A 15904-nucleotide genomic window follows, 5' to 3' on the forward strand; every position below is an offset into this window, starting at 1 on the left:
CTATAGCTACCAAAAGGTCCCTGGATGGTTTGTCACTGTGAAATGCTGGAATCTCCCTGAATTTGGAGTCAAGGGATCTTGGTTCAAGTTCAAGGTTCAGAGGGCAGCTAGATGGCACAGTGGATAAAGCACTGGGTTTGAAATCAGAAAGATTCATCTTAATGACTTCAAATCTAGGTTTCAGACATTGACTAGCTGTGTCACCCTGGGCAAATCACTTTAATCCTGTTTGCCTCAGTTTCCTCATCTGTAACATGAGTTGGAGAGGGAAATACCAAACCTCTTCCAGGATCTTTGCCAAGAAAATCCCAAATGGAATCATGAAAAGTAAGACATTGCTGGAAACCACCGATCATTTTGGTTCAAAAATCCCAACTCTGTTATTTAATACATGTGTGACCTTGGGCAGAATATTTCTCTCTGTGCCTCAGTTTTGTCATCTGTGAAATAAGGACTTCCAGGTTCCTTTCAAGCCCCAAATCTATGGTCCCATAACCACCCGAAAGCTGATGGGCTTCCAAATTGCTTCTCACAGGAAGCTTCCAGACCATTACCAGTCGGAACCTGAAAGTGACCACCAATGAGGATACAGATCCCCAGCACGTGTTTTACCTAGTGGAGCGAGGTCCTCGGCTGGGACGACTGGCCCATTCTCGGCTGGGGAGCAGTGGAGATGCGCTGAAAAACTTCACACAGGCAGAGGTAAGTGGAGAATCCATTCCTGGGCACAGTCCCACCCACCACCGCCTTGACACTAAAAGATTTCCTGTCTTTGTTCAGGCCCAGAAATCCAATAGAAAAGAGTCTCAAGTCTCAAGTCACAGACATATATGTATACACTGACACAGACAGCCCTGGCTGTATCTGCAATTCTGCACAGCCTGTGGAACATTCACTCCTTCACCCAACAACCTTTTGTTAAATACCTAATTGTGCAAAATGGAACAGCTGGGTGACTAAATGAATAGAGCGCCAGACCTGGAGTCAGACTCAACTTTGTGAGTTCAAATCTAGCTTCAAACACTTACTAGCTGTGTGATCCTGGGCAAGTCACTTAACCTTGAGTGCCTCAGTTTCCTCATCTGTAAAATGAGCTGGAGAAGCAAACCACTTCAGGATCTGACAAGAAAACCCCCAACAGATCACAAAAAGTTTGGATATAACTGAAACATGTGTAATCAAAATAGAAGCTTTCCAAATAACTTGTTATAATAGCAGAGTTCAAATAAAGCTCACAAAGCTAGCACTGAAGCTGGCACTGACCAGGAACTGCCCATCTTCCTACAGAACTCTGCATCCTGGGATGGTGATCCTTGAGAAATAGCTCCCTGCCAACCACACAGCCTTCTACCCAGAATTCTCGGCATACCCGTCCTTCCAGTCTGGCTCACAACCTCAGTATCATCTTTGACTCCTCATTCGCATTCACCCTACATAGCCAAGCTCTTGTGGAGTCTTGTCGTTAAACTCACTCTCCATCCCAACGAAAACCCTCCTTGCCTCACTCTTAGACTACTGTAATAGCATACTGGCTGGGCTTTCGGTCCCTTGCTACTCTAACTCATCTTCCACTCAGCTATCAGAGGGATTGTCCTAAAGCACAGGTTTCTTGGTATCTCTCCCTTGCCCCAGTCCCCACCAGCTCTCTACCTCCCCCCTTTCTTTTTTTCTCTCTTCTTTCCCCCTATTTCTTGTGTTCTCTTTTCCTTTCCCTCTCTCTTTCCTTTCCTCTCCATCTCCCCTTCTCTCTCTTTTTCCCTTCCTCCCTCTCTGTTTCCCTCTCTCTGTCCCTCATTCTGTCTCCCTTTCTTGCTCTTTTTCTTTCTTCTCCTTCTCCTCCTCCTCCTCTTTCTCTTCTTCTTCCTCCTTCTCCTCCTCTTCCTCTTTCTTTTCCCCTCTCTTTCTCCTCTTCTCTTCCTCCTCCTTCCTCCTCTCTGTCTCTCTTGGAAAAAGACCAAGAAAGACCTCTCTGTCTCTCCCTCCTCCTTTCTCATCTCTTTCTGTCTCTCTCTCTGTCTCTCTGTCTCAATCTCTCTCTCTCTCTCTCTCTCTTTCTCTCTCTCTCTCTCTCTCTCTCTCTCACACACACACACACACACACACACACACACACACACACACAGAATTCCAGTGACTTTCTGTTACTTCCAAGATGACATATAGCGTTCTCTTTTTGGCATCTAAAACTTATCCTAGCTTAACTCCTTCCCACCTTCCCATCTTCTTACATTTACTCTGTGATCCAGCCCTCTTACTGACTCTTCATTTCCAGACTCTGGGCCTTTTTGCTTCGTCCCCTTTCTCCTCCCTACTCCCCTTCTCCCCCCTGATATTTTCTCCTGCCTCCTCTTTACCTCTTAGCTTTCTTCAAGATTCAACCTAAATCCCTATCTTCCCCAGGAGGGCTTTCCTGGCCCCCCTGCTCCCAAACCACCTTCATGGCTTTCTCTTCTAAGATTCCCTTCCATTTCCCCGCATATATCTTGTATATCCCTAGTAATTGGCACTCTTTCCTTGTATCCCCAGCACTAGCACCATGCCTAACACATAGTAAATACATATAGTATAAAACATAGGGAACGTTTATTGCCTGATTGACTCCTCAAAAATCTGGGATTCAGGAACTTACCCTACTCTCCCATCTTGAACCACGTGGTTTCCCTGGACCATGTCACTGAGAGCCTCTGCCAGTCCCTTTCCATGGCTGAGCCCGGGGCCCAAGAATCTAAATATTGTTACATGGTAGTGATGTGGGCAGACCTGCACTTGGGGGATGCTCATTCATAGTCTGAGAAGATTTGGGGATATTTTCTGAGGCACAAATGTCAACACTTCATCACATCTTATTACATCTTGTCCTTTGGAAACCAAAATCCCAAACAGGCCCTCTCCAAGACTCTACTGCTCTTTCAGGTATTCAGGGAAGTCTTCTGACCAATTCCTTCCCCCAGGTTTCTCTTCGAAAGCTAGTAATGATGAGGTTAGTGGCAGGCAGAGAGTTGTTAAAATCCCCTTTTGGTCTGCACAGGTTTTTCATGAAAGAATTCACAAAACCTCGAATTATTAATTGGCAAAAATGAAAGCTTATTGTTGGACAGAAAGCCAGTTTTGCTAAGAGACTGATTTCTATAGTGGCAAAGTCCTATTAGGGAAATAGAATCTGGCACTGAGAAGAGAATGCTTTCTCAGCGGGCAGGATCCTAGCAAGCTGCTTGGGTCTCTGCCAAGAGTAAGATTAGAAACTGCCCTTTAAAAGGAGTCTTGAGGCTTCAGGAAGCCAAAGTTCCCAGGCTTAGATGCTTATCAGTTTCCAGCCCAGATCTCCTATTAGAATTAACAACACTTCAAAGGAATGCTTTTTGACCAGGATTTCTAACTGAATCAAAGGCTCTGGCATCCCCAAAAGATAACTTATCTGGGGGCGGGACATGCCTTCCCCAGGAGGGACTGAGACTCTGGAAGGGATCACAGTTTCAGAGTGTTAATCTTAAAGGGAACACAGCTTCAGTAAAGGGAACATTTTCCTTCCCCCTTCAGTAACTCCTTTATTTACCTACAATGGCTACAGACCCATCAGAGGTTATTTGTATTTTTAAAATCATAATTACCCTTGGAAATGAGAGTTAATGTAAACCCAATCTGTTATTTTGCCAGGCTCATAACCACTCTTCAGACTGAGCTAAAGTACCCCTAATTAATAGTAAGCACTTAATAAATGTTTACTGAATACAAACTGGCCAGCAGTCATCCATTAATGAAACACACCATTGTCTTTTTGTTTGTTTATTTTTTCAATGGAGGATGCAATGAGCATTTAGATTATATATATATATATATATATCAGTAGATCTTTATCACAATCTTGGGAGGTAGGTACTATTCCCATTTTACAGTTGGGGAAACAGACAAGCAAAATTTTCTGCCCGGGATTGCCCAGTTTATGCTAGAGGCTGAGTTTGAACTCAGGTTTTTCAGACTTCTGGTCCACTGTTCTAGCCACTGCTCTACACCTACTAAAGGTCAGCATAATCCCAAACTACTAACTCACTGATTTGTTGCAAAGTCTCACTCAGCATTACTAGAAAGTCCATCAAGTTCATTTTAACTGAAATTCTAGAACTTTGAGATTGAGAAAATTGTTTTCCTAATAAATAATGCTATGAGCTAAATAGGAAAGAAATGATTGTCCCTATCTTACAGATGTGAAAATAGTCATAGAGTTTCTATATGTTGCTAGAAGCAGAGTTCTTCCTATTGTAAAGTCTCCTTACCACTTATGAAGAGGTCTCAAATGTTGCTCAGTAGAATGAGGCTTTTTAAACTGTGGATCACTACCCCCATATGAATGTGGGGATTATGAAATTATGGCAAAATGTTTGATTTACGTACATATTTTATATACCTGTATACTCAGGGTCACATAAAAATTTCTTGGTTGAAAAAGTCACAAATGGAAAAAGTTTAAGAATCCATGGAGGACTCCAGAAAAGGCTAGTATCTTTTCAAATGGGGAAATGCTATTAGTTAATTCACTCATTAGGATTCTGTCCTTTAGTTCTCAGATGAAGGATAATCAGGAGACATATTTGTGACATTCGAATTCATTATCTCTTATGGAGAAGCTATACTGGTAAATGAAACCACAAATTGTTATAGAGGTGGACACAGGTGGTACAGTGGATTGTTTTAGACCTGAAGTCTTGAGTTCAAATCTAGCCTCAGACCCTAACTAGCTTCAAGAAGCTGGTTTAATCTTTGCCTCAGTTTCCTCATCTGTAAAATCTAACATTTATCTTCCAGGTTTGTTTTAAGAATCAAATGAGATAATAATTGTAAAGCACTTAGCGCTGTGTCTACACATAGTAAGTGTGGTATAAATATTAGCTGCTGCTACTGTTGCTATGGTTACTACTACTGTTGCTACTGTTACTACTACTGCTACTGTTGCTATGGTTACTACTACTGTTACTGTTGCTACTATTACTACTACTGCTGCTGCTGCTGCTACTGTTGCTACTGTTACTACTATTGCTACTGTTGCTACTGGTACTACTGGGGCTGCAGCAGCTCCTGCTGCTACCATCACTACCATCAACTATTAACTACTAATTTTATTACGTATTACTACTGTTAATAACTGCTGCTGCTAGTGCTACTACTACTGCTACCTAGTAACTATTATTTACTATTATTACTATGTATTACTATATCACCGTATATTACTATTATTATTAACTACTGTTGCTGCTGCTAGTACTATTACTCCTATCGCCTGTCATGCTGGAGAAACTGAGGCAAGATAGAGATTAGAGAGTTTTTAATGTTTTATTTGGATTTCTGAGAGGGAGAGGTGGTGCTGGAGGCATATTGCCCCCAGGGCTGATGTCCAAAGCATCCAGCAGCAAATGTGAATTCTCAATGACATATTTATATGGCTCTAAGCTCGGACAGACACATAAAGGCAGGGGTGGAGTCCAAACTCTGATGATCAGGAATCTCCAGGCAGAGATCATCAATCCCAGTTCTGACAGGTTGGGGGTAGGACCATAAATTCTTATTCACTGGGAGTTAAGGAGGTGTCTAACTAGAGCCTGGAAGTCTGGACTTAAAAGGAAACCAATGCCAAATAGGTATCTGAGATAGGACATCTGGAATCTTATCTTCTAGAATGCCAGATCTCCACAGCCCTGATTATCTCAGTTCTAATGAGCAGAAAGGGGGGGTGGCAACTAGGACAATTAGGGAAACTGAAGCAGAACAATGTAAGGAAATTGAGGCAGAACAATTAAGGGGAACAGTGGCACAACACATCTAGTAACTTATTAATGAATTATTACTATTATCATGATACATTGCTATTACATTAATGCTACATATTATTATCATTAACTACTATTACTACTGTTAACTTCCTATGAGTAGTAGTAAGATGTAAACTGCTTTGCAAACCTGAAAGCTAATTAATATTATTCCAGATTACCCAATGTATTGACTTGATCTAAGCTTCCTAGTTAACCCAAAGTCATCCCTGAAACCTGAATATTGGGGGTGACACGCCTATCCTGAATGGCTTTTGTAGAGTGGAAAATGTTTTGGAAGTGACACTGAATAGATGTTGGACATGAAATAGACTCACATAAGTCATTTGACTGATCTAAGCCTTTGTTTATTGGTTAAACCTGTAGGTTCTTGTGAATAATGAGCAAAAATACAATTATCAAGTATTTGTAAACTCTATCACCTATGTACAGGCTAGTTGTTATTAGCTCAGAGATTTTTAAGATCTAGGAGTGACTAGTCCATCCAGTCTCAGCCATTGTTAGACGCCAGACGTATGATCATCCAACCTCCTCAGCTCCAAGGAAGGCAAACTCACCAGCCAATCAGTCAGCTTTTACTAAATGCCCACCAAAATGCCCATAGTGTAGCACTGTGCTAACTCAAAGAAGGGAAAATGATAGTCCCTGGCCTCAGAATTCACCAGAGGATGGATTGGCTTTCCATTTCCTCCTCTGGTTGATTTTGATGAAGTGCTAAACCCAAAACATATATTGTAATTCCAGGACCCTCCCCATATGAGCTAACAAATAGAAAAGTCTCATCCCTCTTCTAAATGAGATATTTGTAAAAAGTGCTTAGCCAGAGCACATAGTAGATGCTCCATAAATGCTCCCTCTTCTACTTACTGGTCCTTTTAATACTTGAAGACAATTATCCCTTCCCCACCATCCCCACCCACCCCTTCTCTTCTCCAGGCTAAACAAGCCCAGCTTCTCTTCTTGTTATTTTTTTTGGGGGGGGGGGGTATTTATTTTATTAAATCTTTTCCAAGCCTCCAGAGTCACCAACCACATCTCTGGCTTCTCCCCCTTTTCACTCTCCCTTCTCCTCCTCATGAAATTTTCAACAGAGCTGCCTTAGCAACTATTGTTTTCAACTCTGTCACAAGAGAAATGGAAGATTTCCCCCGAGGGTTCCTAGGATCATAAGAAGAGGGAGAGGAAAAAGAATTTTGACAACATAACTCTCACTTTCCCCAGAGGCCACCCAAATTACTTTCCCTTCAACTCACCTAGAGTTCTGAGCCTAGGGTATTTCTTTAAAAGGAAAGACACTCCCTAGAACATCAGAGTGTGGGGAGTAGGAACTTTTGTGACATAATCTACCCCTTCCTGAATAGGACTGCTCTTTACAATACTTCCAACAAGTAATCAACTTGACCTCAGTTGAAAAACCAGCCCTATAGTAATGGAGGATGCCCACAGAAACAGAGAGCTATAATAAATAATGGTTTTTCCCTTTATATTGAAACAAAATTCATCCTTCAACAACAGCTTTCTACCCATCATAGTATATTCATCAGGACCCAGTAGAACAAATCTAATCCCTTTTTCACATGACAGACTTTCAAATATTGAAGACATAGTACCAAAGAATAAAAATATTCATACTCTATTCTGTATTTTGGGCACAAGTCTGCCAGAAACAATTTTGCTAAATTTAATATTAGTCTAATATTCAAACCATTTCTTGCTTAGATGTCCAGAATACATCCCCCATATCCTCCAATATATCTCCGTTCCAATAAAATTTTAGGTAACATAAGAATTCTTTTTTTAACCCTCTAATAGTATTTCGTTGTTTTCCAATTATATGTAAGGAGAGCTTTCAACATTCATTTTTATGATTTTTGAGTTCCAATTTTTTCCACCCCCTCTTCAAAATAGCAAACAATCTGATATAGGTTACACACACACACACACACACACACACACACATACACAATAATATTAAACACATTTCCCCAATAGTCAGGTAACATAAGAATCTTGAAGAAGAAAATCACAAAGTATAAAAAATAGCAAAAGTTAACATTCCAGTTGAATAACAAGTCACCACGCTATTCCTTCTGGATCACTCCCCTTAAAGAATCAATTGGATTCCTCCCAAAGGGCAATTATCTTTAGAATAGAAGAAGGCCCTTCCCTTTAAAGGAAGAGAAGGCCCTTCCTATGAGGTCTTAGGGAAATTCTTTCTGGGAATAAAAAACTAGAGATAGTGTTTGGTTGATAGCCCATCCCTTCTGGGGTGGAAAAGACAATGTTGTCAGAGTTATTCTTTGTTCCAAATTTGAATTATCCTTTTTAACCTATTTCCTTAAGCAAGACCTTTCTACTCTCAACCTATGACTTCTTTCCAAAAGGTTTTCTGCTCCCTCTCCCTCATTCCCCAAGGCTAGGAATGACTTTTTGGACCAGAGAAAAAATTACTTCATAATATTTTCATAAACAAAGAGTGACGTGCTTCTAGATCAGTTGTCTCCCTATCACAATCTCGCCTCTCTCTCCCAGCACCTTGCTGAGTCTCTAGTCCTCCCATCATTTTGGTTGTGTCCTCCCCAGGGCCTTTTTTTTTTGGGTCTCCCACATTCCTCAGATGTAGTGTCCACAATACTCCAGATGATATCTGACCAGGAAGTGAGCCTTATCACCCACCTAGTCCTAGCATGCTGCTGCCTTTTCTAATGTGATCAAAGATTGTGTAAGCTCCTTTTAGCCAGGAGTCCTGGAGCTGAAGAGTTATTGGATCAGTCAAGAAGCCTTTACTCTGTCCTTGGCACTGAGATGATATAAGATTAGAATGCTAACATAGGTATTTGCTCAACTAGTTGGCTTCCCTAGCCCCTCCCAGCCTCTTCAAATGCTCCAGCCTTACCCAACCTTCTCTGTACAGAAACAGGTGTTCTGAGCTTCCCTTCTCCAACCAACCCTTTAAAGATGGATCTAATAAATCCATTTGCATTAAAGATTCAGTCATGTTACTATTACTTGGTACTTGGTATTGGTTACAGATCTCTGTCCTGGGTAGTGGAAACAACAAATGGAAAACAGAAAGACACTCTTACTCTGGGAAACATTCTAATTAAAGAGCCATTAAAAAAATAAAATTAAATAAAAATTTAAAAAATAAATTTTCAAAAAGAGTCATAGCTCTTTCCCTTAGTTCAGGATCAATTCTGAGAGGAAAACCGTCCCAACTCTGGAAGCCTGATGAGGAAACTTAGCAACCCTAACTTCTTAATTTCCCAGTTTGAGAGAGATACCCCTTGCTCTCTGCCAATCACACATCCAAAATCATTCTCCTCTTCCAGGTGGATGCAGGAGAGATTCTTTATGAACACGAGATGCCTTCGGAACCCTTCTGGCTCGCCCAGGACACTCTGGGCCTCCGGGTATCCTCACCTCCAGCCCGAGATGTTGCCATCAGCCTTTCTGTTGCTGTGTCCTTTGAGATCCCCTGTTCCCAGCGTGCCAGTCGCCTTTGGAAGAATGAAGGTAAAAGCTACTTGCAGGTTTGGGGGAAAATACTGCCAGGTTGGGGAAAGTGGGGAAGATACATTAATTAATGGGGAGCCCTTGAAAGTCAAAGGTCCCAGAATATCCAAGCATTGTGCTAGCTTGGATTCCAAGGCAATTCCAAAGCAAAACTGAAGCCCCTGTCTTGGGGGAGAACTGAGTTTCTCAATACAATAAGCATCTATAGAAAACATACAAAGCAAATGTGAGATAATTGGGTAATTAAGATGGGAAAGAGAGGGAAAGCACTACCAGCTGAGGGAATCAGGAAATCTCCAATTTACTAGGCCCTGCTTGAATGAATGAATTCTTTCACTCATTCATTCCATATCTGGGACACACTCCCATCTTCATTCAGTCCTTGCTCTCCTTGCTCTCCAACACTACTACTCCCTCCCCTCCAGAGATCCTGAGCAGCACTGATCTATTCTGTCTTTTCCCCTTTTTCCTAGGTCTCTGGGTCCCGGAGGGCCAGAGGGCAGAGATCACCCGGGCATCTCTGGACGCCTCCAACCTCCTGGCCAGCATCCCAGCGGCAGATCGGCCCTCCCACAACATAGTCTTCATCGTGACGGAGTTGCCTACTCATGGAGAACTGTGGGTGGGCAGCAATCACCTGGGGGGTAGCCAGCCTTATTTCCTGCAGTCTGACCTGGCCAGGGGGCAGCTGGCCTATATCCACAGGGGTTCGGGGACCCAGAGAGATGGCTTCCACTTCCAAGCCTCTATCCAGGCTGGACAGCGAGACTCGGCTCAGCCCCCCATCGCAGAGCACGGGCCAGTGATCTCGGAGACTTTCCAAATCACTGTGCGAGATGTCAATGAGAAACCTCCTCAGCCCCAGGCTTCCAGACCTCTACAGATCGTTCGGGGTACACAGGCCGCACTCTCCCGGGCTCAGCTGAGTGCTCTGGATCCAGATTCTTCCCCTGAAGAAATCGAGTACCAAGTGAGGAGGGCTCCCCACAATGGCCACCTCCTGCTGGTGGGCAGCCAGTCTCCCCCCGTGGCTCGGTTCACCCAGGCAGACGTGGATGCCGGAAGGCTGATCTTCGTGGCCAACGGCAGCAGTACTCTGGGTATCTTCCAGCTGAGTGTCTCGGATGGAGCCAGTCCCCCTGTAGACACCTCCCTTTCCGTGGACATCCTCCCGTCCTCCATTGAGGTCCGGACTCGGTCGCCACTCGAGGTACCTCAGGGCTCCAACTGGGCGGCGCTGACCCAGCAGCACCTTTTTGTGATATCTGATCAGGAGGAGCCGGATGCCACATATTCCCTCACCCAAATGCCCCAGCACGGGCATCTGCTGGTCAGCGGGCGGCCCCAGACGAGCTTCAGCCAGAAGCAGGTGGAACAAGGGGAAGTTGCCTTTTCCTTCACCAATTTCACCTCGGCCTCTGACCACTTCCGCCTGCTCTCCCTTGCCCGTGGCGCCAACGCATCAGCCATGGTGAACGTGACCGTCCGGGCTCTGGTGCAGACGCGGGCTGCCGAGCCCTGGCCACAGGGCGCCACCATTCGCCTGGACACGGGCATCCTGGATGCCAAAGAGCTGGCCAACCGGACGCAGAGTGTGCCCCAGTTCCGGGTCCTGCAGGGACCGCGGAGAGGCCGCGTGGTGCGGATCCCTGGGGAGAGGGACCAAGAGCCTCGGGCGCAGCCGGTGGAGCTGTTCACGCTGCAGGACCTGCGGGAAGGGCGGATCGGGCTGGAGCTGGGCAGGCCAGAGGGCCGGGAGCCACCCAGGCAGCACGACGGCATGGCCTTCGAGCTCTCCGCCAGGGGTGTGCCTCCGGCCGTGGCGTCCCTGGACTTCATGACAGAGCCTTACAACGCTTCTCGGCCCTACGGTGTGACCCTGCTCACCTCTCCTAGCTCCTCTGAAGCTAGCAGCGGCTCCCGGGGAGAAGACAGCTCGTCCCGGACGGTCACGGGACCCAAGGGGCCCGAGAGGCCCACTCCCGACAGCCGGGAGGCGGAAGTGGCCCCCACCAGCGGGCAGGGCCAGGCGGCACCCACAAGCGCCGCACCCGCGGAAGGGGGCACCTTCCTGGGCTTCATCGAAGCCAACATGTTCAGCATCATCATCCCCATCTGCCTCATCCTGCTCCTGCTGGCCCTCATCCTGCCGCTGCTCTTCTACCTACGCAAGCGCAACAAGACGGGAAAGCACAACGTGCAGGGGCTGTCGGCCAAGCCCCGCAACGGCCTGGCCGCTGACTCGGAGACCTTCCGCAAGACCGACCCCGGCCAGACCATCCCACTGACCTCGGTGCCTGGCAAGGGCCCGGAGGCCAGGAGCCCGCAGGACCCAGAGCTGCTGCAGTTCTGCCGGACACCCAACCCCGCCCTAAAGAACGGCCAGTACTGGGTCTGAATCCCTGCCCACCCGGGACAGCTGACAGACAACTCTTTTCCCTCCCTGGGGTCCGAGGTCCCACTTCTACCTCCCACTTCCATTCTCCTGACTTCCTTTTATCCGTTCTAGCTCTTCTCATTCCTTCTTCTCAATGGGTTTCTCAGGCTGACCTCCGCGCCCACTCCATAAATGGAGTCTGAGGAGAAAGAGAAACCTGATCAGTTGTGGGAGGAAGAAGAAAGGCCTAGGGGCAGAATGCAGATCCTCAGGGCTCAGGGTGAGCATCAGGGATCTTCCCCCTCCCCAACCCCCTGCCTGGGAGCTCTAAAGGACTAGTAAGAAGAAGAGACATTGGGGGCAGGATGGAAATTTGTGCCAAGGAGATGAAGCTGGACCCTCTGCTGGGCCGGGTAGGAGGCAGGGTGGCCTAATGGGGAGACCAGTGGGAAGAGGGGCTCTAGGTCCATCAAGTCCCATCTCCAGTTCCTGGCATGACGTTGGGTAAGTCATGTCCCCCTGTGAAGGGAAGGGCAAAGAGAGAATGCTTTCTCCTCCTAAAGAGCTGTGGCGAGGGTGGAGATCGGACAGATGGATTATACTTCAGGGGTCCTCACCTCAAGGCTCCACTCCTCCCATAACCCTCCCTGCAGGCCCTCTCTTCCTCGGGAATGGGGGCAAACACCTTCTCAGTCTGACTCACTTTGGGGTACTGGGAAGGGGCTTCCCCTCAGGGCCCAAGAATGCTGGGCCTTCCCTCTCATGGTGGGGCTAGTGAGGACAGGGAGAAGGGAGAGATGACTCCTCCTCTGCGGGAGGGGCCACCCAGTCAGTAAGATAATATATTTAGGGTTTGTGGGAGGAGAGGGCGTTCCCTGGGGGAGGGGTTCCACATTTATTTAAGGGACGTTGCACAAAAATCTATTTAACACATTGCTAAAGCGGACCAGGTCAGGAGCTTGCAAACAGCCTGGGGAAGCAAAAGCCCCAGGATCCAGCCGGGGTCCAGGTCTGGAAGTGAGCGCCCCACAACGTGACAGCAGGGGTTTGCCTTGTCAGCTCACAGAGCAGCCGAGCCAGACAATAGACCAGGTGCCGCCTCTGGCATTGGGGTCCTGAGAACATGCCACCAGAAAGACCTCATCTGTGGGGGACCAGGGACCAAGCCCATGGAGAAATCAGGGTCTCCAAGCGTGGGCAGAGCTCCCGCTGGCTCCTGGGTCTCCTACCTAGTGGAGAAAGCAGTGGAACTGGGTGGGAAATCTCCAGGGCCTGTATAAATGGTGCTTTGGTTGGTTCCCAACATCTTGGTGTCCACGTTGCCTTTATTTCCGCGACGGGAAGCGGGCAGGGGGAGGCAACAAGGATGACCCGTTCAGTGCTGGACCGGGGGGCGACCGGGCCCAGCACAAGTGCCAGACAAATCATGGACTTAGTGCTAGAAGGGCCAACTTCCCCATGGCATCCATCATCCACAGAGGGAGAGTCATCTGCCCAATCATGAGGGAGCAGGCTGGGATTGCAAGTCAGGTCCCCTGACTCAGAAGCCAGTGCTCTTCCTACTTATCTTGGCCTAGGAAATAATAAAAACATCACTGGCACTTTGCATGTATTACCCACCTTGATCCTCACCATCCTTTGAGGGCAGTTCTATTATCCCCATTTTAAAGATGAAGAAACTGGCTTGGTGACTTGCCCAAAGCGATATAAGTAGCATCCTTCTGACACAGGATTTGAACCAAGGTCTTGACTCCAAGCTCTACCTGCTGTACCACTAACATACAGGAACGCCCTCCACAGGGGAATCATTGTCACTGGGGGTGAGCCCCAGAGGTGCAAAGAAAGGTAAAAGGTATTGCCCACCCTCGAGGAGTTTACAGTCCAATGGAAGACACCCTGTCTGTGTACAAGCAAGTTCTATAAAGGATGTTCAGCACAGGGGAGGTGCTAGAAGGATGAGGGGCCAAGGAAGGCTGCCTGGAGGGAGGGAAGTTTATTTGGGATGTGAAGGAAACCAGGGAAGCCGCTGGGAGGCAGAGGCAAGGAGGTGGGGTGATCCAGGCAGGGGTGACAACCAGGGAGGATGCTCAGAGGCAAAGGCAGATCGCCATGTTGGAGGAGCAGCCAGGACTTGGCAGCTCAAAGAGCGGGACATGAGCTGTAAAAAGGAACCTGCTTAAGATGGAGGATTGGAACTCAGATCCAGGACACTTCCCACTTCACCACACAGCCCTAAAGCCGCCCTTGCCTCCAGACATCCATTGGATCCTAACTCCAAGGTTTTAATGTTTCAGATGATAATTCTGGGAGGCAAATGGCACAGGCATCATCATCCCCATTTCACAGACAAGGAAACTAAGACCCACTAAGGCAAATTGACTTGTCCCAAGTCACACAGCGGATAAGTGATGGAACCACAAGTATTGATGTTCAATATTCTAACTTCCAATATAGCACCAAAGGGGATATGGAAGGAGACTTCAATCTTCTCTGCCCAAAAGGGATATTATATGAGGCTGAAAGAGTAACTGACCTTTCAGCAGCAGCACTTTCATCTTCACAAAGTACTTTTTCTACATGGTCTCATTGGACCCCCACCATAGGTCTGGGGCGGGCCCTGAAGTGTTATTAGCCCCATTTCACAGATGAGGAGACACGGGCTCCCAGTGATGGAATGGCTTACCCAGGCATGCTGTCATAGGACAGCACCTAGCTGCAGTGACCGCAGTCTATTACAGGGAAGAGACAGCAGAGACCCAAAATGAATTCTTGGAAAACTTGGGGCATCGTCTTGCTCGTCTGTGGGTTTTAAGAGTGCTCTCGCCCCCTGACCACCTGGGTTAGGAATTAGGACCAGACCAAGCACTTCACCAACCCCAGAAAGTCACAGTATTATCTACTGTTAGGGCTGAAGTGAGTCTAATCCAGCCCATTTTATAGATGGAGGAGCTGAGGTTCTGAAAAGCCTTTTCCCACCATCCTTCTCTATATCCAAATCCCATTGTGGATTGGAAAGATGGGCTACAGGGAGAAGGAAGAAACCGGCCAGCAGTTTTATATGCACACACACTGCTATTGGCCTTGACCCCCCACAATCCTTAGGTTAGAATCATGGCAAATAGGAGCTAGAAGGACCTTCAAAGCTACTTTAAACTGCTCATTTGACAGAAGGAGAAACTGAGGCCCAGGAAAAAAAGAACCTGCCTAAGGTTGTCCTAACAGTGAATGGATACCAATTTCCTGACACTCAAGGTCTTACTATCAAGGACACACTTACTATGTGCCAGACATTGTGCTGAGCACTGGATTGACTATGGAGAATTTATAACAGGAGACTCAACAATGGCATGGAATGAAAAGATGTGGATGGATTGTGATTTGAACAGGATAAAAAGGAAGTAATCATGTCAGTTTTAGTTCTCTTACCATATGGGCTGGTTATTTGTGCAGATGAACAGACCTCCTTGGTGTCTGATTGACTAAATTAAAAGAAAAAGAAAACCATGGCAAGAAAATCATGATGTAGATGAAAGAAAGGTCTATTCCATCCACCTACCTGCCTCTGAGTTCAAAGACTGATTCCTATCTGATAGAGCTGTATTGTGATAGGTTGTCCTTTCTATCCCTGGGGGCCAAGAGCAGTTTGGTGTCTGTCCCTCCTCTAGAAGTTCAGGGCCAAGATTCTATCCCTGTCTTAGAAAAATCAAATAATCCTGACATATAGTAGGTGCTTAATAAATGCTTATTGCTTCATCGTCCAAGGTCAACCAACCTTGCCCCTGGCACTCGTGGGATCCTCTGGGTTGATTCCAAGGGTCATTGCTGATGGGCTAAAGCTCATATGATGTTGGGGGAATAAGCCTAGGATTCACTTTCAAGGAAATGTGAGGTACAGAAGAAACAGCATTCACCCTAGAGTCAGAAACCTGGGTTCAAATTCACACTACCTCTGATTCTATAAGACCCCATGTTCTACAGCAAGTGACTTAGTGGCAGCTCGGTGATGAGGCTGGATAGAGCACTGGGCCTGGAGTCGCGAAGATCTGAGTTCAAAGTCAACCACAAAAGCTAGATGTATGACTCTGGGCAAGTTTTTTAATCTGTTTGCCTCAGTTTCCTCATCTGTAAAATGGGGGTAATAATGACATTTACTTCCCAGGATGGTTGTGAGGATCAAAGTAAATAATAAATG

General features: G+C 46.5%; 1 protein-coding gene across 1 annotated transcript in view; it reads left to right on the top strand.

Moving 5' to 3' along the window:
* The window catches only part of CSPG4 (chondroitin sulfate proteoglycan 4), a 97066-nt gene extending 84049 nt beyond the window's left edge, over positions 1 to 13017 (top strand). The window contains exons 8-10 of the mRNA XM_031956561.1: positions 536 to 702; positions 9152 to 9335; positions 9809 to 13017. Coding sequence (XP_031812421.1) covers positions 536 to 702; positions 9152 to 9335; positions 9809 to 11733 — 2276 coding nt within the window. The 3' untranslated portion in view covers positions 11734 to 13017. The remainder of the gene's footprint in view (positions 1 to 535; positions 703 to 9151; positions 9336 to 9808) is intronic.
* The last annotated feature ends 2887 nt before the right edge of the window (positions 13018 to 15904 follow it).

This window comes from Sarcophilus harrisii, chromosome 2, assembly GCF_902635505.1.
Source record: "Sarcophilus harrisii chromosome 2, mSarHar1.11, whole genome shotgun sequence".
Taxonomy (NCBI): Eukaryota; Metazoa; Chordata; class Mammalia; order Dasyuromorphia; family Dasyuridae; genus Sarcophilus; species Sarcophilus harrisii.